This window comes from Diabrotica undecimpunctata, chromosome 6 (genome assembly GCF_040954645.1).
Source record: "Diabrotica undecimpunctata isolate CICGRU chromosome 6, icDiaUnde3, whole genome shotgun sequence".
In the NCBI taxonomy this organism is placed as follows: Eukaryota; Metazoa; Arthropoda; class Insecta; order Coleoptera; family Chrysomelidae; genus Diabrotica; species Diabrotica undecimpunctata.
Window position 1 is genome coordinate 105,848,769 of NC_092808.1, and position 26,914 is coordinate 105,875,682.

General features: G+C 31.6%; 2 protein-coding genes across 4 annotated transcripts in view; one reads left to right on the top strand and one right to left on the bottom strand.

Moving 5' to 3' along the window:
• Positions 1-26,914, top strand: part of nolo (ADAMTS-like no long nerve cord) — a 2,006,971-nt gene that overhangs the window by 1,736,181 nt on the left and 243,876 nt on the right. The gene's annotated exons all lie outside the window — the stretch shown is intronic.
• Positions 175-18,845, bottom strand: LOC140442778 (uncharacterized). Its single transcript, XM_072533751.1, has 3 exons — positions 18,721-18,845; positions 1,238-1,445; positions 175-448 (listed from the first exon to the last, which is right to left on the bottom strand). Exons 1-3 carry the CDS (start codon positions 18,730-18,732, stop codon positions 231-233), a joined length of 438 nt encoding a protein of 145 aa, XP_072389852.1. The 5' UTR covers positions 18,733-18,845; the 3' UTR covers positions 175-230.

Genomic DNA, 26,914 nt, shown 5'->3' on the forward strand with positions numbered 1-26,914 from the left:
ACAATGGACTAATCCCTTAAAACAGGGTGATACCTACCTGCTCTTTATGAAACGACAGAATTTTGCAATGCGGACGGAATTTATTGACGGATTATTGACGGATTACCCTGTAGCGCTTTTGAATACTTCATGAGATTTTATTACTCTACACTCATTAGAAATAGATTATAACTACTTTGGGTATAAAGTTAAAACACAACATTAAGACACAATGCACTTTTTTAATATTATTAATGCTCTCCCTTATATGATCCGTCGTCGTATAAAGCTTCTGTATTGTCTGGTACATACGATCCTTCAGCATTTTGAGGAGCTGATCCTTCGACAGAAATTGCGGCTGATATTACAGTTTCCGCAGCTGGTGCGATAGCTGGTACTACTGCAGGACCTGCTAAGGAATGACTGGTGATTACGGAACCAGCTGGGCTCCTTACAACGATCTCGGGACCTATAAGTATAAAATAAAATAATGGATAAAAGAACAAATCGATACACCAGTTCCAAAGTTCAACAAATTAGAAATCATTAGTTACAAGAAAACAGGGAAAGTCTATTTTCCAACATGTTAGTGTCAGATAATTTTATTATTTGGTTAATATAATAATAATCGATTTATTTTATTAATGTTTCAAAAGATACAAGCTAAACTATGGTGTTATTAAAAAAGAAATATATACATATATAATAAGTAATTTTAAGGTATTTGTCTAGTTGTTACACTTCGGAACTAAAGATTTTTCATATTTCATTGCAAGTTCAAATTAGGTATGAGATTTGTTTGAATAAAAGAAAAAAAACGTATGGGTCTCTATTTATTAAATATATGTACTACAAAACCCTAATTTATTAATCTGATAATATATGTTTTCCTGGTCTTCCTTTGTGGAGGCTACAACATTTACACTTTTGAATTCTGAAAATTGTGTAGGGAGCTGATTTTTCGACTTGAACAATATGTACGTCACTTCATTTAATTTTTTCTCCTCTGCTAGTTTTAATATAGTTATCAGACCGATCACCTACATAATAAAATCCAAGAAACTAAAAGAACGGCAGCATCAATTGAGTCAAAAAAGGAAAAACAGTAAAAAAATTTATCCAGTTTTAAAATATTTTTCTGGTTCTTTGTTTATGTTAATTAATTTGCAACACGATTTATTTAAAAAAATCTTTTAAATAAAAATAACAATTAGGCTTGTTTACTGCTTTACGTAGGTATAAGTGAAAATATATCTACCTAATGGAAGTATCGCAGGGCCAGCAGCTACTAATCCTGAGCCGTGATCATTAGTGACAACTGTTCCTCCAGGAGCTGCTGAATCTATTGCGCTTCCATCTGGACCAATAAGAAGTGTTTTACTTCCAGGACCTTGTAATACCTCCACTGTAGGTATAATACTAGCCTGGCTAATGGATACCATAGCGAAAATAGCGATGGCTGCGAACTAAAAATATTTCAAATAAATGCATTGCCTTTAAAATGAACAATTAATCTATAAATATGATTAAGAACAATACTGTGAAAATTATTAAAAAAACAAAAGTTATGTTTAAATGGAGACTCTTTGTTTGAATTTAAAACTAGACAGTCAATAACTCTGAGAAATTCACAGCCAAACAAGTTTTTAACAAAATTCAAGCAGATTTGAATCCAAAAAAGTCCCCAGGGTTACACCTAATCACTTCAGGAATTCTAAAAGAACTTCTCAAGAAGAAAGTGAAATATTTAACACAGATTTTTAACGCAATCGTAAGAACTAGTTACTTTAACCTTTTGTGGAAAGAGGCACAAAGTATTTTAATACCCAAACCAGACAAGCCTGTAAAAGAAGTTAAGTCCTATAGACCCATCAGTCTACTTTCAGTGACGTCAAATGTTTTTGAAAAATTACTACTAGACATATTATATCCAATATTTTTATTTTATATATCGGTAACTCGGAGGTAAAGAACACTATGTCCATTTTCTTACTTTTTCAGGAGAGCAGTTTTAAAATTTTTTAAATTTGTAATCAGTAAATACTCGAATGTTTCTTATATTTAACCAAGAATAATATATTATTATTGTAGTGTGTATAATCGTTTTTCATTCCATGAAGTATTATATACCTGAGGTTTACCGTTCATTATTTAAATTTTTTTTAAAAATGTGTAGTTGGACATAGTGTTGTTTACCCCTAACAACTTTTTTAAATAATGTGGCATTGCATGTTAAGGTCTTTACGAAAAAAACAATACAAATACATTAAACAGCCTATACTATTATTTTGTTAGAGGTAAATATTATAATGTTATAACAGTTAAGTAAAATTATAGACGATAAGTTTCAAAATTGTTAAAGATGCTCCATATCATCTTCATCTTCTTGTGGGTAATCGTTTGTGGCTACATCGCTACGTGTTAAATTTTGATAAAACGCATGACAAACTGACGAAACAAAAGGCAGTAGTGCAATTAAGTCATTGTACTTTTGTTTCGTGATTGGTAATGGGATTACTGAGACTTGATTTAATTGAGCTGGAAACGTTACTTGCTGTCTTCGATACCTCATGAAGTCCACTTCATACATATTTTAATTATTGAAATCGGTCTTATAAAAGAACTTTCTAATATGTTCTTGTTGGACTTGTAGGAAAACACATGTTGACAGTAGAACAGGGTCTTCATTAACATTTTTTTTCTACTTACAAAAGGAGGATTAGATGACAATTTCTTATCAAACAGCGTTTGGAAGTTTTTGAAATCTGTAAGTTCCATATTCTGCACTGTGTATTTACCTGATGTTTGCCTAATTAGTTGTTGCCAGTCCCATGGTGTTAAAATGGCCAAATTGGAGAGTTTCTTACTTTTTTCTTTCGATTAAAGCATGAACAGTGTGTGCTTCCATATCTGTGTGCCCTTTCAGTAAAAACTTTTGAGTGATCGTCTTTATTTGCAGTATCCAAAAATAGCACAATATAATACATATATTTTTTTTTGTCCATAGCAGTTATCGGTCCAAAGAGTGATGTCCTCTACTTGACTACCTGGAATTGTATTGTCAGCCCATTTCAAAATTGACGAGGCAATTTCGTTTGCACCTCGGGCCCCTTTCGATTCGTCCCACATTATACATTGTACAGAAGAATCACTGGCATCATGTAATGTAAAATTTAATATCCAAAGCTTCCTTTTGTAGAAACTAATACAATTGTTTGTTAGTGGTGAAGACAAACATTTTTGCAAATCACCAGATAGTACTTTGTATTTTGGTGACTCTTTAGCTATTATAAAGTGCAATTGTTTTAAGTTATACCGAGTTTTAGATTCAATTAGGTGAGCATCATGATCAGTCTGTACACTGGTTAGTTCATCTGCAGTAAGATTATTTTTTAATTGAGCGGTGAATATACTGCATGTATCGCAAATTTCTCTTTCTGGCGGTTTAAACGACAACTTGAAGTCTTTATTAAAAATATCTGCGTACAACCACTTTCTTGCTCTGAGATGTAGATCTACATGTCTTTCATTGCATTCATCAATGTACAGTTGATACATCTTTTCTATTGTAAGTTCTGTGCCCAGATAATCTCTCTTACTCCTTTCTCTGGAATAATGACTCTCGTATTTTGGGAATGATTTAATATGTTGATGTATACTACTTATGGTTTCGGTAGGAGTTTTATTGGTTGGCGTGTGTCTACCTCTTTGATCAGTCTTTATTAAACCTCCTGGCTCAATTTTTTTCAACATATTTACTACTACTAAATTAGATATACAAAGTGTGTTTAAAAACATAACCTTGCACACCTTCAATAGCTAATTGTTCACTGTAAAATGATAGTGTAGTGTATTATTTTTAGATTTTGTAGAATTTAGATCTTTTTTTCTTGATCGAAGAGTAGGTTGGATGTCGATACATGAGAAGATAAATTGCTTTTTAAGATCTGAAACGTTTGTCTCAGTCCAGTATGAGTTAAAAATTTTTTGTCTTTCGTATTCTGGCAATCTTTCAGAGCATTTCATGCGACACATGCAAGGAGGCTTTAACATTTTTGCAGGCATGTCTTTGCCTCTTTTACTGAGATACTCTTTTCCACCAGCTATTTTTCGTTTGCGAACATTACAGGCCCAAATTTGTTCATTTACTACACGTTTTTACCTTTTTGTTTGCACTTAGTTATATTTTGTACCTTCCTTTTAACACTTTTCTCTTCTAAAATAACTTCATTCTGTTCATTGAAATTGCCTGCATAAGGATAAATCGTCCTGAAGAAGATTTTTTTTTATTGTCCCACTAATCGTAGGAGTAGTAATAGCTTTCTCTTTTACCTTTGTTTTCGCTGGTTTACTTATACGTCTCATATCATTGTCGTCCGATTCTGAGCTTTCACCACTTAGAGGCTCATAGATTTTATCAATATCCGAATTTTCATCTCCAAACAAATTATTATTTTCGTCCACTTCTTTCTTATAACGAATATATTATATCAAAGCAGCTAAAAGAAGGACTTGAATCGTGTTTTATTATAATTTATGAAAATATTTTAATTCAAAAATAATGTTAAAAAATAAAAAATTTAGACATGACTTTAATTTCAAATCGAGAGCTGTCATTCGTTTCTCGTAAAGTGTAGCACAAAACTGAAGTGGGTTGTGGCATACAACTTTTACAGTGAACAAGTGTGGAATTTAAATATATGTATTTTAATTCGAAACTGCTGAGATAATAGTATTTTGTCATATCTCCATTATTAAAAAATTCTTCAAACATTTTGGGCATTAAATCAACCGTCTCTCTGGTTATTAAATTTATTAGATACCGTTTTTTGTTGTTAATAAAAAAAATAATATTAATCTAAACACATTTTTAAACGATATTTTTTTATTTAGATTTAGTGCAATTCCGTTATCTGTGATGGCAACAATGAATTGTTTCACGAACTATTGTCTCCAGTCTGAACCAGAGATATGTAAGAGAGGCTCTCTTATATATCTCTGGTCTGAACACTGGTTTACATTGAGAGAAAAAAGTGTACCATTTTTATATGACGGGAAGTGTACAAGGGCACATAACACTATGTCCGGATGGTAAATGACGGTGTACACATATAGTAGAGGTAAACAACACCAAGTCCACATGGTGTTGTTTACCTCTGACTGGAAGTGGACTTGGTGTTTATTAAAAAGTCGGTAACTTGCCGTAAAATTGTCTCTGGACATAGTATGGTTTACCTATGTGTAGAGCCAGAAAAGTTATATTCAAAACTGCAATAATCTAAATTTCGATTAAAATGGACATAGTGTCCTTTACCTCCGGGGTACACATATAGAAAATTATCTATTCTCGTTTTCTTTGAATTATTAAAACTATGTTATAATATTAAGTCCTATCTTATCGATTGTCATTTCATTGTAAAAGTAAAAGATTAGTGAACTAAATTATCTGGAATAATTAAAGCTGGAGTACCTCAGGGTAGTGTCCTTGGACCTGGTCTCTACCTACTGTACACAGCAGATCTTCCTACAAGTCAAAATATCATCACAGTCACATATGTAGACGACACAGCAATCCTTGCGGCTTATTCAAAACCTCGCAACTGCTACAGACCAATCGCGATAAAATAAAGATTTGATTACAAATATGGCGAATTAAAGTAAACGAAAGCAAGTCAGTACATATAACGTTCACCAATCGAAAAGGTGAATGCCCAAATGTCTCACTAAACACCTAACTACTACAACAAAAGGATTATGTAAAATACCTAGAAATGCATTTGTACAACCAAACAACAAAATTCTAGTATACAACTCCCACCACGTTGAGAGGAAAGAATATATGAACGTAAGTTTCCGCGTAACATATATACCATCAAACAGACAGAAGCTGAGTCATCTATCAAAAAACTTGAAAGGAAAAGAACAACAAAGCTCTCGGACTAGACCAGATAAAATTTTTAAATTTTATGACACATATCAAATAAAACTTTTTTTTTTTAATAACATCTAAGATTGTTTACATTTTGATTCAGAATAAAAACAATAACTAAAATTTTTTGACTTTACAATGTCAAAGAGATGTAAGGCATAGTGACCAAAGCATCAGAAGACAGATATTGGTTTGTTTACCGGAGGGAGGTGCACATACACAGATATGCGAACACGAATACTAAAAGCGGTTTGGTAGGTCCAAGGGATCACATCACTTCAATCTCTTCGCTTGATGGTTGTTAAGAAGATTGTATGCAGGGTGTGTTAGGATGCACGTGCAACCGTTTTTGATATTGTTCAGAAATTGTTTTGCAGTCTTCAGAGACTGTTAGTACCTGCATATCTCTATGTAAGGCGTCATTCTGGATATACCAAGGGGCATTAGCGATTGTTCTTAGAGTTTTAGATTGAAATCTTTGTATCTTTATAACACTAGATTTGCTAGCGATTCTCAGAGCTGCTAACGATATGACCAAATGAGTTTCATTTTTACTTTGTATATCAGCAACTGTTAAATAAAACTGTTGATCGCCCTATTCAATAATATCTACATAAGCGGACAAATACTAAATAATTGGAAACTGTTGACGTTCACTCCAATTTACAAAATGACAAACGCAAAAGCAAAGTTTGGCAAAAACGGATTATTTAATTGACATTTTTGATCTAATAAAATCTACATGTTAGCAGAGAACGTTATAAATGTTGAAAGATATTGCCACATTTTATAAATAGTCATACGACCGGCGTTACATACTTTAAGAAGCGGAGAGGCAACCTCAGCTTAGTATCAACAAGACAGAGCACCTCCCCATAACTTTGGGCCTGTTGCTCAGCATATTTACGACGTTATGTATATGATTAAGAATGAATTGCCAATTAGGGTTAGTTTCATTGGGTAGTTCGTTCTCCTTAATTGGCACCTTTAGATTTTTGACATTTGGAATTACATTAAAAACCAGTTATTTTTCAAACCAATTACGACAAAGGTAGATAATATGATGCAGAGAGTCTTACTTGCTTTTAATTCTCTCACACCCAACCATATTGTCAGAATTACAAGACATAACTTAATGAAAAGTTTCATAACTGTTTAGAAACAGATTGGATTTAGTTATTCTAGTTTGTAAGTCATCTACTTAAATTAATACAAAATATCTACTCAACGTTTTTAATGATGTTTACAATTAATAATTTCTTTATGCTATTGGTTACTTTTTACAATTAGTTTTTTAATTATGTTAAAAAAATAATAAAATATCACTTTAGATAATGGAAATCATGGCCTACTCATTACTAACGTTGAAATAATTAAGTCTTATGTTTTAATTTAAATAATCAAATATCTTAAAAGTGGGTGGATTTAGGAATAGAGAATACCAATATCAAACGAATCAGCTTAAAAAATACAGCCGAAAATGTAATAAACTAAAGGGTGTCCATTTTAAAGTAAGCAACTTATAAATTATTAAAATTGTGCTGTTTGAAACACCCTGTATGAAATATCAATAAGTTGGACACATGAAGTTAATGGGCAAGCGTTTGTTGTTCATGAGTTATAATTTTACGTCACTAGCCTTGTTTTTAATGGAGATATGGTTATTTTAAATAGACTAGGATTTTTTCAAAATTTCATATAGAATTTGAAAATAAAATAAAAAATGTATTTAATATAATAAATGTAACGTCTTCTTCCGGTATAAACGGAAGTGCCACATTCTGGACATTATGTATAACAAAAATTTTTTCCTGTAAGATTTTTATTCATGTTCCAATTAGAAAACTTACTCTGGCAATCAAACTAGAAAACATTTTACGAAGCGTGGTAACCAGAAAACTAAGTACGGGAGCAACTAACAACTACGTTGCCATATAGTCTTATTCAAATATTTAATCCACAAAGTTTGCTTCTGTAGTAAACACATTTAGACTTTACTAAATTTAATGATGTGTTCAGTGAAACTAGTAAACAAAAATTTAAGTGTATATTGCATTGTGTATTCCAAAAAAAAATATTTATATTATATTTTGTCAAATATTAAGATATTTTAGGTACAAATATTGTGAATTGTACTGAATATAAAAATCTCAAAAGGAAATAGTTACATAATCATATCATAATTATTCTTGAATTATATATAAAAATAAAGTAACCTTATATTGGATAGTAAAACAACAAGTTATTTTCGTAAGTATTAACTTTATTTTATTTAACTAAGTATTTTTACTCATTAAATCAATTTAATAGCAATGGCTCTATTCAAATCTGTTGTCATCCAACTCATTCCAGTATGTTTCTTATAATCGCCACTTCTAGTCATTTTGTGTACTCATCTTTCTTATTGTTTTTCTTCTCTGGAGACCGTCAGTGATCCTCGAGACTTCGGTAGATCTCCTATGTATAATCTAGTCACCAAAAAGTGATAGATATTTTATTTAGACCTGGTAAACTCAAGGATTTAGTCTCAATACTGGAACCATTTGGAACAGAGACAATTTGACCTTAATTATTAACGATTGGGATGCGGACTGTGAAAGATCAGAAATTATCCGCCCGGTCTGACCTTCATTCAGGATAGAGTTCCCTCCGCACAGACTCAGACTTTATTATTATGGCTATTAAAATATGCTTATATATATATACATATATATATATATATATATATATATATATATATATATATATATATATATATATATATATATATATATATATATATATATGAAGTTAAATGTGTCGATAGCAATTAAAGTAAATTGTATACCCAAGCTTAATCAAGCCATTCAGAGCGATGCTGGGAATATTTATATTTCACTATGCATCAACAATTTACCCATATAAATTACCATCATTCTTGTACTCATTGCGTCGAGTAAGGACGATAAATATACGAAGACGGTTGCGTTTCGATTTAATTCAAGTCTCTTACCACTCCCTAACACGTGTTTCTGGGTCTACCCGTCATCAGAGAGGGTTTGTAAGAAGACTCAAACTAAATCAAAACGCACCGACTACTCTGGCAATTATAGGAAAAAAAACCATTACCAAAGTATGCTACTAGAGACCTCTGATGAGGAAATATGAAGTTAAATATGTCGACAGCAATTAAAGTAAATTGTATACCCAAGCTTAATCAAGCCATTCAGAGCGATGCTGGGAATATTTATATTCCACTATGCATCAACAATTTACCCATATAAATTACCATCATTCTTGTACTCATTGCGTCGAGTAAGGACGATAAATATACGAAGACGGTTGCGTTTCGATTTAATTCAAGTCTCATACCACTCCCTAACACGTGTTTCTGGGTCTACCCGTCATAAGAGAGAGTTTGTAAGAAGACTCAAACTAAATCAAAACGCACCGACTACTCTGGCAATTATAGGCAAAACAATTACCAAAGTATGCTACTAGAGACTTATTATATTCCACTATGCATCAACAATTTACCCATATAAATTACCATCATTCTTGTACTCATTGCGTCGAGTAAGGAAGATAAATATACGAAGACTGTTGCGTTTCGATTTAATTCAAGTCTCTTACCACTCCCTAACACGTGTTTCTGGGTCTACTTGTTATCAGAGAGAGTTTGTAAGAAGACTCAAACTAAATCAAAACGCACCGACTACTCTGGCAATTATAGGCAAAACAATTACCAAAGTATGCTACTAGAGACTTATTATATTCCACTATGCATCAACAATTTACCCATATAAATTACCATCATTCCTCACTAGAGGTCTCTAGTAGCATACTTTGGTAATTGTTTTTTCTATAATTGCCAGAGTAGTCGGTGCGTTTTGATTTAGTTTGATTCTTCTTACAAACTCTCTCTGATAACGGGTAGACCCAGAAACACGTGTTAGGGAGTGGTAAGAGACTTGAATTAAATCGAAACGCAACCGTCTTCGTATATTTATCGTCCTTACTCGACGCAGTAAGTACAAAAATGATGGTAATTTATATGGGTAAATGGTTGATGCATAGTAATATAAATATTCCCAGCATCGCCCTGAATGGCTTAATTAAGCTTAGGTACACAATTTATTTCAATTGCTATCGACACATTTAACTTCATATTTCCTCACTAGAGGTCTCTAGTAGCATACTTTGGTAATTGTTTTTCCTATAATTGCGTTGCGTTTTGATTTAGTTTGAGTCTTCTTACAAACTCTCTCTGATGACGGGTAGACCCAGAAACACGTGTTAGGGAGTGGTAAGAGACTTGAATTAAATCGAAACGCAACCGCGCTCCGGGCCTTGTAGGCCCCTGTCTTCTAAGAACTTGGTTATTTCCCTCCTTTTTTTTCGGTCTCTTGTTTTCTCTCTTTAATTTCTCACGCCTGTTTCTGACAAGTCTATAAGCTTCACTGCTTATAAGTAACCACTTCTTCTGTGGACGTCTTTGCACTTATATTTGATCTTCTTACGATTTGTTCTAATATTAGGTTAAATAAATTCGTTGATAGATCCCCTTGTTTTAAACCTCTATTCACTTTGAACTATCTTGAAAAGCTTCCTTCCATTGTTACTCTATTCATCGTGTTCCTAAACGTCATTCTCACTAGCCTTATAAGCTTGTCTGGTATTTCTAATGTTCTCATGGCCTCATATAGCATCGTTCGATTAAGAGGGTCATATGCTTATTTAAATTCGAAAAACAGCATTTAAAATATGCTTATACCGTCTCTTATTATTTTTTCCAATCGAGTTATCTACATGTTTTCAAGTTTGTCACTTGCTCGGTAATATCTATCAGTTTTAGTACTTTCTCGATCCATCAGTATTTAAAAAAAAAAAAATAAACGTCAAACGTCAACACCTTAATCCTTCTCAACAATGTTTGCTTTTAAAACAACCATTCTCTCTACACTACTGTCACAACACTCCCTCCAAAAGAATTTTTCAGCCCCCTATTGTTAACATCATATCTATTATACCTCACTATTTCATTATTTTCAAATCTTCACGTTTACATCATAATCCTGTCCATTCTTTTTTCTTTTGCTAGTTCTCTGTCTTTTCATATATCTACCATCCACTCATTAGTTCTAAACTCAGTAACCATTTAAACACAATCCAGCAATTCATCAGAATTCACTTTCTCCCACTTTACCTAAACCCTTAATCAACCATTGCTCCCCCTCTCTTAGTCAACATCTTAGTACACCATACTCACAAATAAAATTTCAGGCTTTTATGTATCGAATTTAATATAACCAAAATATATTTTGTTCAGGGTGCTAGATGCTTTAAGCATGAAGGACCTCTATCATCTCTAATTTTGTTGATTAACTCATTCATTTTCCTTTAACCCACTCTCCTTTATTCTTTAGTCATTTCATTTACTTTTATTCCTGCCAAGTCTCTGAGGATCTCAGCCTTTTCAAATCTTTAAATTTAATCACATATATTATAACTTTAATTCCTTCAGCCGGAAGATTTTCAATCACTTTTCTCAATCTATTGGACCCACTTATATTAAAAAATTTTTTAAGATACAAGCAGTATTAAACAATTCCATCTAAATACGAAGTCTTACATTAGCTACAAATATATACTATTTATTTATTTTTCCTTGTCCTAGATGTAAGCAACATAAAAGGACATTTCCATATATTTCAGCTAATTCGTCACAAATTACACCTTTTAGACCACACTCCATACGATATAGAGTAACATAAGCTGCCTAATGCATACGTCATTCTCTTAAACATGACCTTCAACAACACCAGTAATTTACATCTTTTATATCCAATATTAAATAATTATAGAAAAATTTTTAAATCCCAAAACCTGGATTGCTGTTATCATTTTAACATCATCAAAGTTTTTTAATCTTTTGGCTGTAGTAATATAATGTTTAACTAACATTGTTTCATGTTTCATTGACATTTTGTTTTTGACACCGCTCATGGGTATCTTATCAATCAGTTGCCAGCTGAAGTCCGTTTGAAGAGGTTTACTCTCCGGACACTGGAACTCACTTAAGCATGGGTGTATGTTACCTAAAGTAAAATCTAATTAAAATATTAAACATCATATAATATTATCAACATCATGTACACTCTTTGGTAACACATTACATTTTAAAGGGTTTTTACCCAAATATTTTGGTGGCTCAGGCATGGTAACCTGTAAGTATAACCATTTTGTTTTTTTAACCTTAGTCAAAATTTTAAACCACATTTGATGTAATTAAATGGTTTATACTTATTTTAGGTATTTTAACCTGATGATGGAACGGTTGTTCCGAAAACGTTCGTGTTTTTAATGTTGCCCTTTTAAGGGTTTTTATAAAATAAAATATACCCACATACAAAGACTAACCTCTTTTTGTTATACGTGGTATACAGCCAGCTACAGGAATTATTTTCCTTGTGGATTTAGTATTTTTTAAGTTTTCAGACAATTTATTTATGTTTTCACTTTTTATCAATGTTTATGATCGTAATTGAGCGAACTCATGGCAAGCTCTTGCCATGGGTTCGCTCTGGTGAAGCCAAGAGACAGAACTATGCATATCAGCGAATGATGGTACGCTGTAACGAAATCAAACGTAAACCGTCTATGTTATTTTTAATATTTTACTCTGTTATGGATTATTAGGAAATCGTTTTCTCGAAGGAATTTCTGTCTAGGTACATTGGCATCTCGTGGATACAATAATAAATCCTCATGCCAGTGCATTTGTCTTTTACTTTCTTTGCAACGTTTAGAAAGCACGGTTTTAGGCTGAATCTTGAAATTCTTAATGTAAATAATGTCAACAAAATAGGTCGGTTACAGATCTTCTAATAAAAGTATAGGGTCGCCAAAAAAGAAGCAAAAGTAACACTAGCAAAATCTAAAGCAGAAGCGTATACGATCAACTTGACACCAGAATTGACAGTTTGTTTATTAAAGTATTTACCAGAAAATTAGTTAAACAAACAGAGACAAAAATAAAGCAGTTTTAGGAGAAACAGGAACAAGTTTTTTAAATAGAATTATGGAAGTAGTACAAATGCCGGATGGATAACGAAGCGACGTATTAGTACCAGTTTATAAAAACACTGGAGATGCACAACAATACAAAACTACAGAGTTATAAAATCAATTAATTAAACCATGAAAATATACAGAGACTACTTAATAGACACCGAAATATCCTAAAATCAGTTTGGATTTCTGCAAGGCAGAATAATAACAGATGCAATTTTCATTATAAGGCAGCTAATGGAAAAATTCAGGACTAAAAAAACAGATACTCAATTAGTATTCATTGACCTTGTAAAAGTATATTATAGTATTATAGAGTTTCCCAAAAAGTCCTGTGGTGGACACTCAATAAGAAAGGAATTCCCTGTGAAGATTATGAGACACATTTATAAGGGAGTTACCACTAGTGTTTAGACAGTTGTGGGAGAGACTGATATATTTCATGTAAATGTAGATTTGTATCAGACCTCAGTGCTTACTTCTTATTTATTCCAATTAGCGTTTGATTAGATAACAGGAAAACTACAGGGTAACATATCCTGGTACTTGGTGTATGGTGATGATGTAAAATTAGTGGTAAATACGGTCAGAGATTTATAACAAAAAGTGTAACAATATGCATAAAAAGAAGTTTTGAAACACAATGTAACGTTTTTAAGAACTGTTCTGAAGCTGTTTTCTTGTGGCATTTTAAAGTAATTACTATTTAAATGGGAATAAGCCACAAATAAAGTGTCGAAAGAACGAAAGAAGTGGAAATTGAAACGTCAATAAACTTACTTTTACCTTTAATTGCGGTTTATTTCCATTTAAATAGTAGGTAATTATTTTTTAGAACGTTTTTCAAAACGTTTTTGAGATTGTTTTTTATTGCGTTTTTTAGAAGTAAAACAGTAAAATAGTATTTGAAATGTTTATTTAAAGATGTAGTTACCACTACAAATTAAACGATAACTTCAAATGATGAAATTATTGTGAAAAGTAATAGTTTTAAGTCCCTAGAATCGGTATGTTAGGTTAGGTTAGGTTTAACATGAGTAGCAGTTTAATCACCCTTTCAGTGGACCTAAGAGGTCTATTATGGCTTATCCCTAGGTTAAAGTTGTTCTTTTAGCCGGTATTACACATCGATATTACAATAGAGAAATATATTTTATTGCATGAAGAAGAGTTAGGGCTAGATGAATATAAGACAAGGAAGTGAGTGGTGTATTTTGTGACACAAATATAAATAAGGAGCTCTATGTTAAACTAAGGTTCCCCTTATAAACGGGCTAGGCCTGGTAAATGCGAAGCACCGCGACTTGTGCTTTCAATAAAGCATATAAAAACATGACTTCATACAAATTGTTAGCTTTCCAGAGCCCATAGAACCTCTTAAATCTACAAAAAGAGGTTTTTTCGACTTTATTATTTTCTGGACGCAATTTTGCTTTAAAAAATCTGAAAAAATTCATGAAGATGTATCTTTTGAATACAAATAGCCTGATTTTTTTTAAATTTTTATATTTAAAATTGAGCTCAGGAAAAAAATTATTGAAAATATTGAAATTTTCAATAATTTCTTAGGTTATGTTAATAATTTTTGGCTAACTTTTAAATAGTAATTTTTTATGTATTTTTTTTTTCGTTCTTTTAAATGGCTAAGGCAGCATTTTCAATTTCTGAGTGGAAAGCATCGAAAAATCAAAAAAACCGTTCTTTTACTCATTAATTTGCACATAACCTCTAAACTCAGTTGATAATTCAACCTTTTCTCCTCCACATTATCACATTCTTTTGTAAAAGTCCCCATTTAACTCTTTCATAAAGAGAAAATTCGAAAATACCACAGTTTTTATCATTTTCGTACTTTTTTTACCTTACCTTAGCTTACCTTAAATCAAATAGTTAGATTTATGCTTTTCCATTGTTTTTTTACGGGCTATGAATCATCATTGTTATTGTTAAAATAATCATTTTTAACTTACAAATTCTAAAATTGCTCCTACTTTATTGGCTCATAATCTTAAAATCTAGTAACTAAATGATCGAATTTCCGCGTATTTTTGATCACACACTTCAATTTTGTTATACCACTTGTCTTTTTTTTCTTAAATAGTCAAAACTCGAAAAAAAAACTATAGCTTTATGATTGACCCTTCCTCAACAATTGTTTTTATCGCTTTTAATCGCATATCACTTTTGGTGCGCAAGCCTTACATGATAATGCAAATTGCCTACTTATAGTCTAGTGCCAAATGTTAAATCAAAATAAATAAGTTACTAGATAATGATAGAGCAAGCCTATGGGATATATCATCCCTTTGTCCTAAAATCCGTTGCGAGTTATTATCGAAAATCTCGAGTCGTATTGAAATTCTCGAGTCGTATTGAAATTCTCGAAGTAGGTCAAATCGAAGTTTAGAGTTGAATATTATAATTGCCATGTATTGCCATGAATGTAAAATAAATATCCTATAGGCGCACGTATCGTGCATGCTTCATGCTCTATGATACTCTCTAAGACGAAAGCAGTGGCGACAACAACAATGTTTGCTATTGCAGACATTGTTTCTGTCGTCACTACTTTCGCCTTGGTGTCGCCTTCGTATGACCTTCGTGCCGCCGTCGCCTTCGTATCGCTTTGACTGTCTTAGCCTTATTATCAAATAATCCTATCAGCAATAATTCTATCAGAAATTTTTACATCTGATGTTGAATCAGTCATAGATGAGAATAGTGATGAAGACTAAAATGTAATTGAATGTTTAAACTGTTAATTTAAATAACCTATTTTATAACAATTTCATAATAATAAATATTTTTGTAACCAAATATTTTATATAATATATGTCCTCGCTTATATCCAAATAAATTTATAAAACGATTTTTACAATGTTAAAAAAATATTTAAAAGATAATAATAATATTCTTGTAATATCAATGTGATCCTAGAGATATATCACTTTATGCCATTAACGAGTCAAAAATAGAAATAATGCTAAGAAACAATTTTTTTCTATTTTTGTTAAGTTTTGACCATTGAAGAAAAAAAAAAGACAAGTGGTGTAACAAAATTGAAGGGTGCGATCAAAAATACGCGGAAATTCGATCATTTAGCTACTAGATTTTAAGGTTATGAGCCAATAAAATGGGGAAATATTAGAAAAACACGATTTTTTCGCAATTTATAAATTTGTAAGTTAAAAATGATTATTTATACAATAATGATTCATAGCCCGTAAGAAAATAGGTGGAAAAGCATACATCTAACTATTTGATTTTGAGGTAAGGTAAAAAAAAGTGCGAAAGGGATAAAAACCGTGGTTTTTCGAATTTTGTCTTTATGAAAGAGTTAAACGGGGACTTTTACAAAAGAATGTGATAATGTGGAAAAAAAAAATGTTAAATTACCAACTGAGTTTTGAGGTTATGTGCAAATAAATTACTAAAAAAACGGTTTTTGATTTTTTGATGTTTTCCGCTCAGAAATTGAGAATTCTGTTTAACCATTTAAAAGAACGAAAAAAAAAATACATAAAAAATTACTATTTAAAAGTTAGTCAAAAATTATTAGCATATCCTAAAAAATTATTGAAAATTTCAATAATTTTTCCTAAGCTCAATTTTCAATATAAAAATTTGAAAAAAATAATGTTATTTTGTTATCAAAAGATACATATTCATGAATTTTTTCAGATTTTTTAAAGCGAAATTCCGTTCAGAAAAAAATAAAGTCCAAAAAAGCTTCTTTTTTAGATTTAAAAGATTCTATGGGCTCTGAGAAGCTCAAAATTTGCATGAAGTCATGTTTTTATATGCTTTATTGAAAGCACAAGACACGGTGCTGATCTGTGTGGGGGCACTTTTGACCATCTTATCCCGTTATAGCCTTTGTGAAATATGCAACAGAAATGTGTGTAAACCATCACTGTATAATTAAAAAAGATTGTAAGTAAAGTAAGTATTGCAATAAAGAAAAATAAATGACTAATCTATGTTTTTTTTATTTTTATTGTTTTTTTAACCTAATAATAATAATTTAATTTGTCATACCAATTTGCTATTTTAGTTGGGAATAAGCTTATCTTGTGGCTTAGTCCCAACTTAAATAGTAAATTGATATGACAAAGTATTAATTTGTAAAAGTAAAATAATAATATTTTTCTGACTTATGCGTTTTATTCATTTTGTAAAGAATATTTTTGTCGGTATCTTATACATGAGCTAATAATTGCCATAATCTTTTCTCAGAAGGGTTTTCATACAATAATGAAAGGCAACAACACCGCAATCTTTTTCCAGGATATGCGTAAACATCAACAACTCTTTTCAAATCAAATGGCCTGGCAGATTTACAAAAGTCTTTATTTATTTATTAATTCTTTATTTGGCTCCAAAGGTTTATTACTTGTTAATGAATATTTTTTCTACAAAAGTTTTCTTGTATATTATTATTTTGTGCAAATTCTTCAGGCAGATCGCACCCTTGTGGTAGCACCTTTTTTAAATCTAGATAATTTAAATTTAACGTTAATAAAAAATCAAAAAAGAATATTAGAAATATATGGGTAAAAATGGATAGTACATTCAAGAACAGTGGTGGGCCAACAGATCCGAGTTGCTGGGTTACGTAAGTAAAACGTGTTGCCCGGATAAGGGTTGAAAAAAGAGTCTATCACGGCTCCTATTGATCGTAGAGATTTTTTTTAATTGTAGATCTTAAAGTATATACAATTATAATTTGTTAGTTCTAAAGTTTTATAATATTTAGATGTGCTGTAGCTTTAAACGTTTATAAAAAAAATAACCACATTTTTAATATGATAATTAAGGGGAAAAGACTTTTAAGGTTTTGTTTTACATCATAGTGAAAAAACATATCTTTTAAAGAGGGAAATATGCCTTTAATTAGGTCTCTGCAATTTTTGTTTTCCAAAAAGTTAGCAAATCTTAGCAAAAAATGAAATAAACTTGTACGAAGTCTCATTTTGTTGGGAATTGAAAGTTTGAAACAAGAAATATGGCCATTTTCATGAAGCAATGTTTTTAAAATTCAAGCGCTAACTTTTATTTAATAACAATTAAACAAAATTAAACATATAAAAGCTTAAAATAAATCTCATCTCATATACTTTTATGATTATATGGCTATATTTTAAAAGTCACGTACCTTAGGTTTCGCAACAACGTGAATCAAAGAGTTTACATTTTACTCCTTCAAAGTCTCATAAATAAACAACCATGGATCACCCATGGATCACCCAGATCAGTTCTTTCTGATCACCCTTTATAAGACAGAGGAGGTTACAAAAATTCACTAAAAAATGCCACACACAATTAATTTCAGCAACAGCCTGGGACAGGAAGATTCGCCACTGATTTAACAAAAAGAAACATAACTCCAAATATGAATGTCAGGGGAAGATCGTAATGGTAAATTATTAACACTTAAAAAAATACCACTAACTTCCTTAGGATATTTTCAAGTATATTTTTTAATTAATGAAGGCTATCTTATTGGGAAATAAAATTTTGTCAGTTTAGTAAGAGTGTTTAATTGTAATTTAAAAAATGTTTTATTATCTGAAAATTATCACTTTTAATATTTCTATAAATTTTAACAGTGTTTTTAAAGGGGTAACCTTGAGTATTGCAAAAAATGTGTCACTTTTATTCGCATTTACGCGACAAGATTTAAATATTCATATTTTTTTAATAATATGGTAGGAGTAACCTCTCTATTATCTCTAACGTTCTAATTATTACAAACAACGTACCTTGACGTCCATTTTAAAGTGCAACAAAGCCGTGACACATACTAAAGCCTATGTTACCTTTTTACAGTTTTATATCTCGCCAATATGCAACCTTGTAGGAATGCACTAGGCGAGCCTAAGTTTGATATACATAATGATCATATTAAATAATTGAATAAATAATAGACGAAATTAAAATAAGATGGATTATATTACTGTTACTATACAGGATAGATTACTTATACGAAGTAGATCGAAAGAATGAAAAACAGAACTTTTTCACAATTAGTAGATATTAAAGTTTACAAATCAAAATTTATGGAAACAAATTTATTATCAAATCTATAAAAGATATTAAAAGAACACTTATAAATATTTAAATTCATAAAAAATGCAGCATCTTTCGCTAGACATTGTATCGATTTATCTATCTATATATTAGTCATAATTCTTTGTCTGTTGATGTTTTTACAGAAGGTTTCCTGCAATTTCCAAGAAAAAGAGACAGAACCCCAAGAAACCTCACCAACGCAGTTATTAGGTCATACAAGTTAGCAGATAAGAAAATAGCACAGAAATACAAAAGCTATGTGAACAATAGTCTACAAAAGCACTTAAACCAGAACTATGGCTTAGAAGAAACTTGGCAAAAACTTAAAGAATCTCTCCTAGATGGGGGCAAGCAAATCTGCGGAATAGCTAAAATCAATAAAAACAGACAATGTACGAATTGGTGGAGTAATGAAATAAAAGAAGAGATCAAATCCAAGAAGTTAGCGTGGAAGAAATATCTAGGGAACCAGAATGCAGAAAGCTATCAAAAATATAAGCAACAGAGGGCAAAAGTAAAAGACATGGTGATTAAAGCAAAAAAGAAGAGCTGGGAGGATTTTGGGAATAAGCTGGAGAAGGACTACCACACTAACCAAAAACTATTTTACAAAACTCTGAGAAGCCTAAGAACAGGGAGTAGACAACAAACACCAAAACAAATTAAAAACAAAGATGGCCACATCCTCTGCGAGAACGAAAATATTATGAACAGGTGGAGAGAATATTTCGAAGACCTTCTGACTCAAAAAGACTATAATAGTGAAATAGACAACACTGAAGAAAACCCATATGAGAACCCAAACCAAAACGAAATAACAATAGAAGAAATAATAGAAATAATACTCAGGCTCAAAAGCGGAAAGGCAGCTGGCTATGATAAGATAACTGCGGAAATGCTAAAAAATATGGGAGAAAATGGAAATAAAATGCTTAGAAAAGTTTGCAATAAAGCATGGAATGAGAACAAGATCCCAAAAGGCTGGGAAGTGGGCGTTATTCTACCCATTTTCAAAAAAGGTGACAGACGAGAATGCAGCAACTACAGAGGTATAACTCTCCTGGGTATCCCTTCCAAAGTTTACGAACGAGTACTGGAGAAAAGACTACTACAAGAAGTAGACCATAAGCTGGAGCAGTCACAGAGCGGTTTCAGGAAGGGAAGAAGTATCCATGACCATGTTTTTACACTCAAGCATATAATACAAAATGCACGAAATACAAGCACGGAACTATACCAAGCCTTCATAGACCTCGAAAAAGCATTTGATAGAACCTCGCTAACCGAAATAGACAAAAGCCTAAGAAAGAGAGAAGTAGACAGCAAATTTAGAAAAGCTATTATGAGCCTATACAAGAACACAAGAAACAGAGTAAGAACAGATAATATGGAATCGGAAGAGTTTAGAGTCAATGATGGCTTACGACAAGGAGGTATACTAGGCCCCATCCTGTTCAATATTGTACTAGATGATGTAATGAAAGAAACTAGAGAAGAGACATCGAGAATATTTGGACATAGAAACCTGGAAATGATACAGATAGCGGAGTGCGCATTTGCAGATGACCTCGTCGTATTTGGAAGAAACGAGGACGCACTTAAGAGAAACCTCCAGATATGGAGAGATAAACTTGAAAAACGTAACCTGAGAATTAATGAAAATAAAACCAAGGTCATGGTATGTGGGAAAACAGACCAACATACAAACATTAAAATCAATACCTATACTTTAGAACAAGTCGAAACCTTCAAATACCTGGGAGTGCAACTAGAGAGTAGGGGTACACAAGAAGCAGAGATGAACAATCGAATAGCAAACGCGTCCCGGATATACCACGCAATTAAGAGCATATTCCTATCGAAAAAAGAAGTATCCCAAAAAGCAAAGATAGCTATCTACAACACAGTTTTTGTACCTATCTTAACATTTGGATGTGAAAGCTGGACGCTCACCACCAGACTAAAAAATAAACTGCAAAGTATTTCAATGAAGTATCTAAGAAGAGTACTAGGGGTGACCAGAATGGACAGGATACGGAACGATGAAATAAGAGAACGCCTTAAAGTCCAATCAATAGAGAAGAAAATCGAAGAAGCCCAACTGAGATGGTACGGCCACATGGTAAGGATGGATAAAAAAAGCCAAGTGAAACAAGTGTGGGAAGCGAGAAGAACCTTGAAAAGACCGAGGGGCAGACCCATGAAGACCTGGGACGATGAAATTGCCGCCATCCTAGACAGGAGAGGTGTCACCAAGGAGCAAGCGAAGAAATTGGTAAGCAACAAGAAGAATTGGAGGAAGTTTGTATATGAAAACTAAAAAGACTTTACACCCAACACCTTAGGGTATATATATATATATATATATATATATATATATATATATATATATATATATATATATATATATATATATAGATATATATATATATATATATATATATATAATATATATATATATATATATATATAATATATATATATATATATATATATATATATATATATATATATATATATATATATAAATAATAGACAAAATTAAAATAAGATGGATTATATTACTGTTACTATACAGGATAGATTACTTATACGAAGTAGATCGAAAGAATGAAAAACAGAACTTTTTCACAATTAGTAGGTATTAAAGTATTCAAATCAAAATTTATGGAAACAAATTTATTATCAGTAGTAATATCCCTAGGACATTGATAACAGACGAGATAATTTCATGACAATCGAGAGCTCGTTCCTTGGTAACAGCACGAAGCCGAAGGCTGAGTGCTGTTACCAAGCAACGAGCTTGAGAAATTTGTCATAAAATTATGAGGCATTCATCAATGTCCGAGGGTTATTCGGCGGATAATTTTTCGAAAAAAAAAATCATAACTCAACATAACGAAACATTTATTTATTAAAAGTACAGTTAGTAAAAGTACAATTATTAAAATTTAAGTTAACATTAGATTCGTTGCTGTTCTCTACTATAGAAGATCTATTACAACGCATAATATTTATAATTTGTTGTGAAATTTATTTTGAAATTTATTTGGATGAAGTTGTCAAACTCGATCGTGTTGTCATAGGGATTGAAAATTGCACTGAATGCAATTATCAGTCTAATGTTGACATGATTGGGTGAAATTGTTCCACATGACACAAAATGACGAAATTTGAATGGTTGTTAGAACAGTCGAAAATTTATCAGTAGTAATATCTCTAGGACATTGATAACAGACGAGATAATTTCATGAGAATCGAAAGCTCGTTCCTTGGTAACAGCACGAAGCCGAAGGCTGAGTGCTGTTACCAAGCAACAAGCTTGAGAAATTTGTCATGAAATTATGAGTCATTCATCAATGTCCGAGGGATATTCGGCGGATAATTTTTCGAAAAAAAAAATCATAATTCAACATAACGAAACATTTATTTATTAAAAGTACAGTTAGTGAAAGTACAATTATTAAAATTTAAGTTAACATTAGATTATTATTAACATTAGACATTTTGAAATTTATTTGGATGAAGTTGTCAAACTCGATCGTGTTGTCATAGGGATTGAAAATTGCACTGAATGCAATTATCAGTCTAATGTTGACATGATTGGGTGAAATTGTTCCACATGACACAAAATGACGAAATTTGAATTGTTGTTAGAACAGTCGAAAAATTATCAAATCTATAAAAGATATTTAAAGATCACTAAATATTTAAATTCATAAAAAATGCAGCATCTTTCGCTAGACATTGTATCGATTTATCTATCTATATATTAGTCATACTTCTTTGACTGTTGATGTTTTTACAGAAGGTTTCCTACAATTTCTACAAATCATTGCCGGTTTTTATCGATCGCGAAGTAAAAAAAATTATATGTTTATTTGCAAAACCTAGGGCCAAACCCTTGAACGCCTTGGGCGAAAATACAATTAATATAATACTTATATTACATATATACATATTACAAAACTTTTATGTAATGCTTTAACCCTTTAAAATCCAAAACTGAATTGAAAAGTGCATTTTTACAAAAAAATATGTACACTAAGTAGTAAAATTTTTTTTTTATATTTTTTAGATGGTTGATTTTTCTGTAAAAATGTGGTAAACCATTGTACCACGGAGCATTAAAGGAAAAAAATAATGAAAGTTCTCTGGTATACATGGTATACCAAAACCATTCAATATTATTTATTATAAAAATACACTAAAAATACAAACAGTATCAAATCAAAACATTATCTAAATAAAACAATATATATTTTAAATTTCTTAAGTGTTATGGTATGGCCCAAAACTGTTTATAGTTGTAGGTCCTGGTCGTTTTCTGGCCTTATAATTTCCTATGAGCAGATCCGCTTATTTGCTCCTAAATTCCAGGTGGCTACAAGGGTTTTTTCGTGGATTCGTTTTTTTTAGATCCTCTCTATAAAGTATACAGGCATTCACATTTATACATGCATCTATAAAGTAATATAGAAGCTTCACCCACTATCTTCTACTTTTCCAACAAATGGAATATGCTGCCATTCTTTGATCAAAGCGGTCAACAGCGCCCATATATTTGTTGTAATCAACTATAGAAGATGGACATTCAACAACTTGTATAGTGGTATAGTGGTATAGAAATTGTCGAAATAAATACAATATCCCTGACCAAAGAAATCTTTAACTAAATTTAAAACAACACGTTCTCCTAAATTATCATTTGTTGTCGTTTCTTCTTTACCTTGGTATATTATAAATGCAAATAAATAGCCAGTTTCTAAACAAGCCAAAGCCCAAATCTTTATTCCTCTCTTTATCGGCTTCATGGGCATATATTGTTTTAGACTCTTACGCTGTTTAAAAGCAACCATGCTTTTGTCTACTGCAACGATCGGCAAAATGTACTAGAGCAGTGTTCAATGAGTGGACACATTTTGTACAGTTTATCATAAGCTGTGAATACACGAGGCGGCATGTTGTGATTGTCATTAAGGTGCAACAGCCTGAGTATTTTTAAAAATCTTTTGAGAAAAAATATTTTATGCTATTCTGTTATTGTGAAAATTGGGACTACGTGACCAATATTTGCGCAGGGTTGGTAATGTATTTATTCCCAATATAATTAAAACACCAATAAATGCCTTAAGCTCCTCCACTGTTAAATCTAATTGTTTCCCATTTTGTCGGCATATAGATTTGATTGTTGCACAAAAAAGTTCATAAACTCAGGTGTTAAAAGTTTTTTAAAAAAGTAATTGGCTCCTCGGACTCAACCTCAATCTGTATTCCTACATCGGCAGTAAAATTAAATTCATACTTAGGGAGGACGGCAGTCTTAGTCCAAGAAAAAAAAGGGTTCAGTAGTAGTTTCTACCTTCTTCATCCTCTTCTTCACTTTCATGGGAAACTTGTGGAAGCTGTGAAGGAGGCATGGAATTAGGATCGTCCACTGAATCATCGGAATCCAAGTTACCTTCTCTATTATCCTCTGATAAATTCAAGTTAATCTTTCGTTTTCGAGGTAGCTGTGGTGTAGAAGTACCTGAGGATGTAGGTGTACATAAAGATGATCTATTATTAGTTGTATCAGATACTTCGTCTAAATCATCAGCAGCATCGGAATCTGCATTAACATCGGGGTTCTCGGCTTGCTCATCAGTTCAACAGTTCCGCTGGCGTTGAAGCCTTTTTACAAAACCATGTTTTTGTATATATATATATATATATATATATATATATATATATATATATATATATATATATATATATTACGCATTACATACCACACAGCCAAGAGAACAAGCTGGCTTCAGAAGTGGATTCAGTACCATAGATCATATTTATTCACTTATACACGAGAACTAATGAGTAGAGCTAAAGAATATGAAATACCACTAGAATTAACCTTCATAGATTTCGATAAGGCTTTCGATTCTATATATCCCAAAGCAGTAATAGAAGCTTTGAGCAACAAAGGCATTGACAAACCGTATATAGTAACTTATTAGAAACTATATAGCAAATATATACAGAAATGCAAAAGCTAAGGTAAAAATTTATGAAAACACTCCAGAATTTCCCACTACCAGAGGCGTCCGACAAGGAGACGCAATATCACCAAAGCTCTTCACTGCAACTCTAGAAATTATATTCAGTAAAATAAACTGGCAGAACAAAGGAATATGCATTGATGGAGAATACCTCAGCCATCTAAAATTTGCAGACGACATCGTTCTGATTGCTAATAATCCTGCAGAACTACAAGAACTTATAAGCGACCTATGCGGCTAGCAATGAAGTTGGCCTAACAATGAACTTGACAAAAACAAAAACAATGTACAACGAGCTAGTGGATGTCCAAGATGTAATAATAAACAACACTGCACTTGAGACAGTAGACGAGTATGTATACTTGGGACAATTATTAATACATAAATCTGGCTCCTTACTTCCAGAAATCAACAGAAGAATAAAACTAGCTTGGACATGTTTTAGTAGAAATTCAGTTATATTCAAATCAAAGATGCCAATCCACCTGAAGAAAACAGCATGTGATCAGTGTATACTACCAATCATGACATACGGCTGCAAAACTTGGACACTAAAGAAAGAGATAATATCGAAACTCAAAGTCACTCAAAGGTCAATGGAGCGATGCATGCTAGGTATAACAAATAGAGATCGAAAAAGAATAGAATGGATCAGACAGAAAACCAAGGTTACTGATGTAATCTTATACATAGAATAGAATTAAATCCTTAAAAGGGCAGTGGGCTGGACATTTAGCGAGAAGAACTGACATTAGGCGGTCCACTAGAATTACACTGCTGTATCCAAGAGGCGTCAAGTGACCAAGAAGACGTCCAAATTTAAGATGGAACTATGCTGAGAATGATGATAATGATGATATATATAAGAAAAGTGATCCGCCCTGAAGACGACCAATAGTCAGAAATACGTATATACGGCTGCCTTCCATCCATATACCTTTTTTGGTTTTCTGTTTTGCGAGACATGCCATTACATTTTACTTATATATATTTATTTTTATATTATATATTATATTTTACTTTATATATATATATATATATATATATATATATATATATAATTGAAGACGTTACCCAGTATATGTGATATCATCATCATTTGAAGACATTAACATTAACTGTGCTGTCTAGAAACCACCCTGTTATTGTATTATTCATGGTATTCTTGATTTTTCCTTCAGTTCTATTTCCGTGAAGTCTATATAATATTTTCTTAATATAAACACATATATTTGTCTGTCTGCAAAACTATTTGTCCATATTAAAATTAACATGCAAGTCCATAAATATAAAATCTACATTAATTATCGATTTTATTTGATTTTTTATGAAAATTATTAACACGTTACAGTAGCGATGAAGTCACGTTGCCAAATTGTATTCATGTTGATTAAAAGCAAACTAAATCTTTTTTTAGTTTCTCGTTTTGAGATGATTTTGGAAATTTTTACGTGTCCCATTTCAGCCTAAGAGAAATTAATGAAAGTTAATTCTTCATTTTATGTTTCGGTTCAACACTGTTTTCAATGTATTATTTTTTGTTCATTTATTAAAGTTCTTTACAATTTTTTATAGAAAATAAATACGTAAAGTATATCTCGGGACACTAGAAAACACTAAAAAATTGAAAATATATATACTATAGAGCAACAACCAATATATTAAGATCTACTTTATTTAAGAGTACTTCTAGCAACAAAAGGAAAGAAAGTATTGTATTTAGAAATTAGTATTTCTAAATGGGTATTTTGCTGGAAATTTCAGGTATTCATGATTTAATGATAATATTAACTTTGTTCTTTTGAGAAAGTATAAATTTCTTAAAAGTCTTACACCTCTTAAAAAT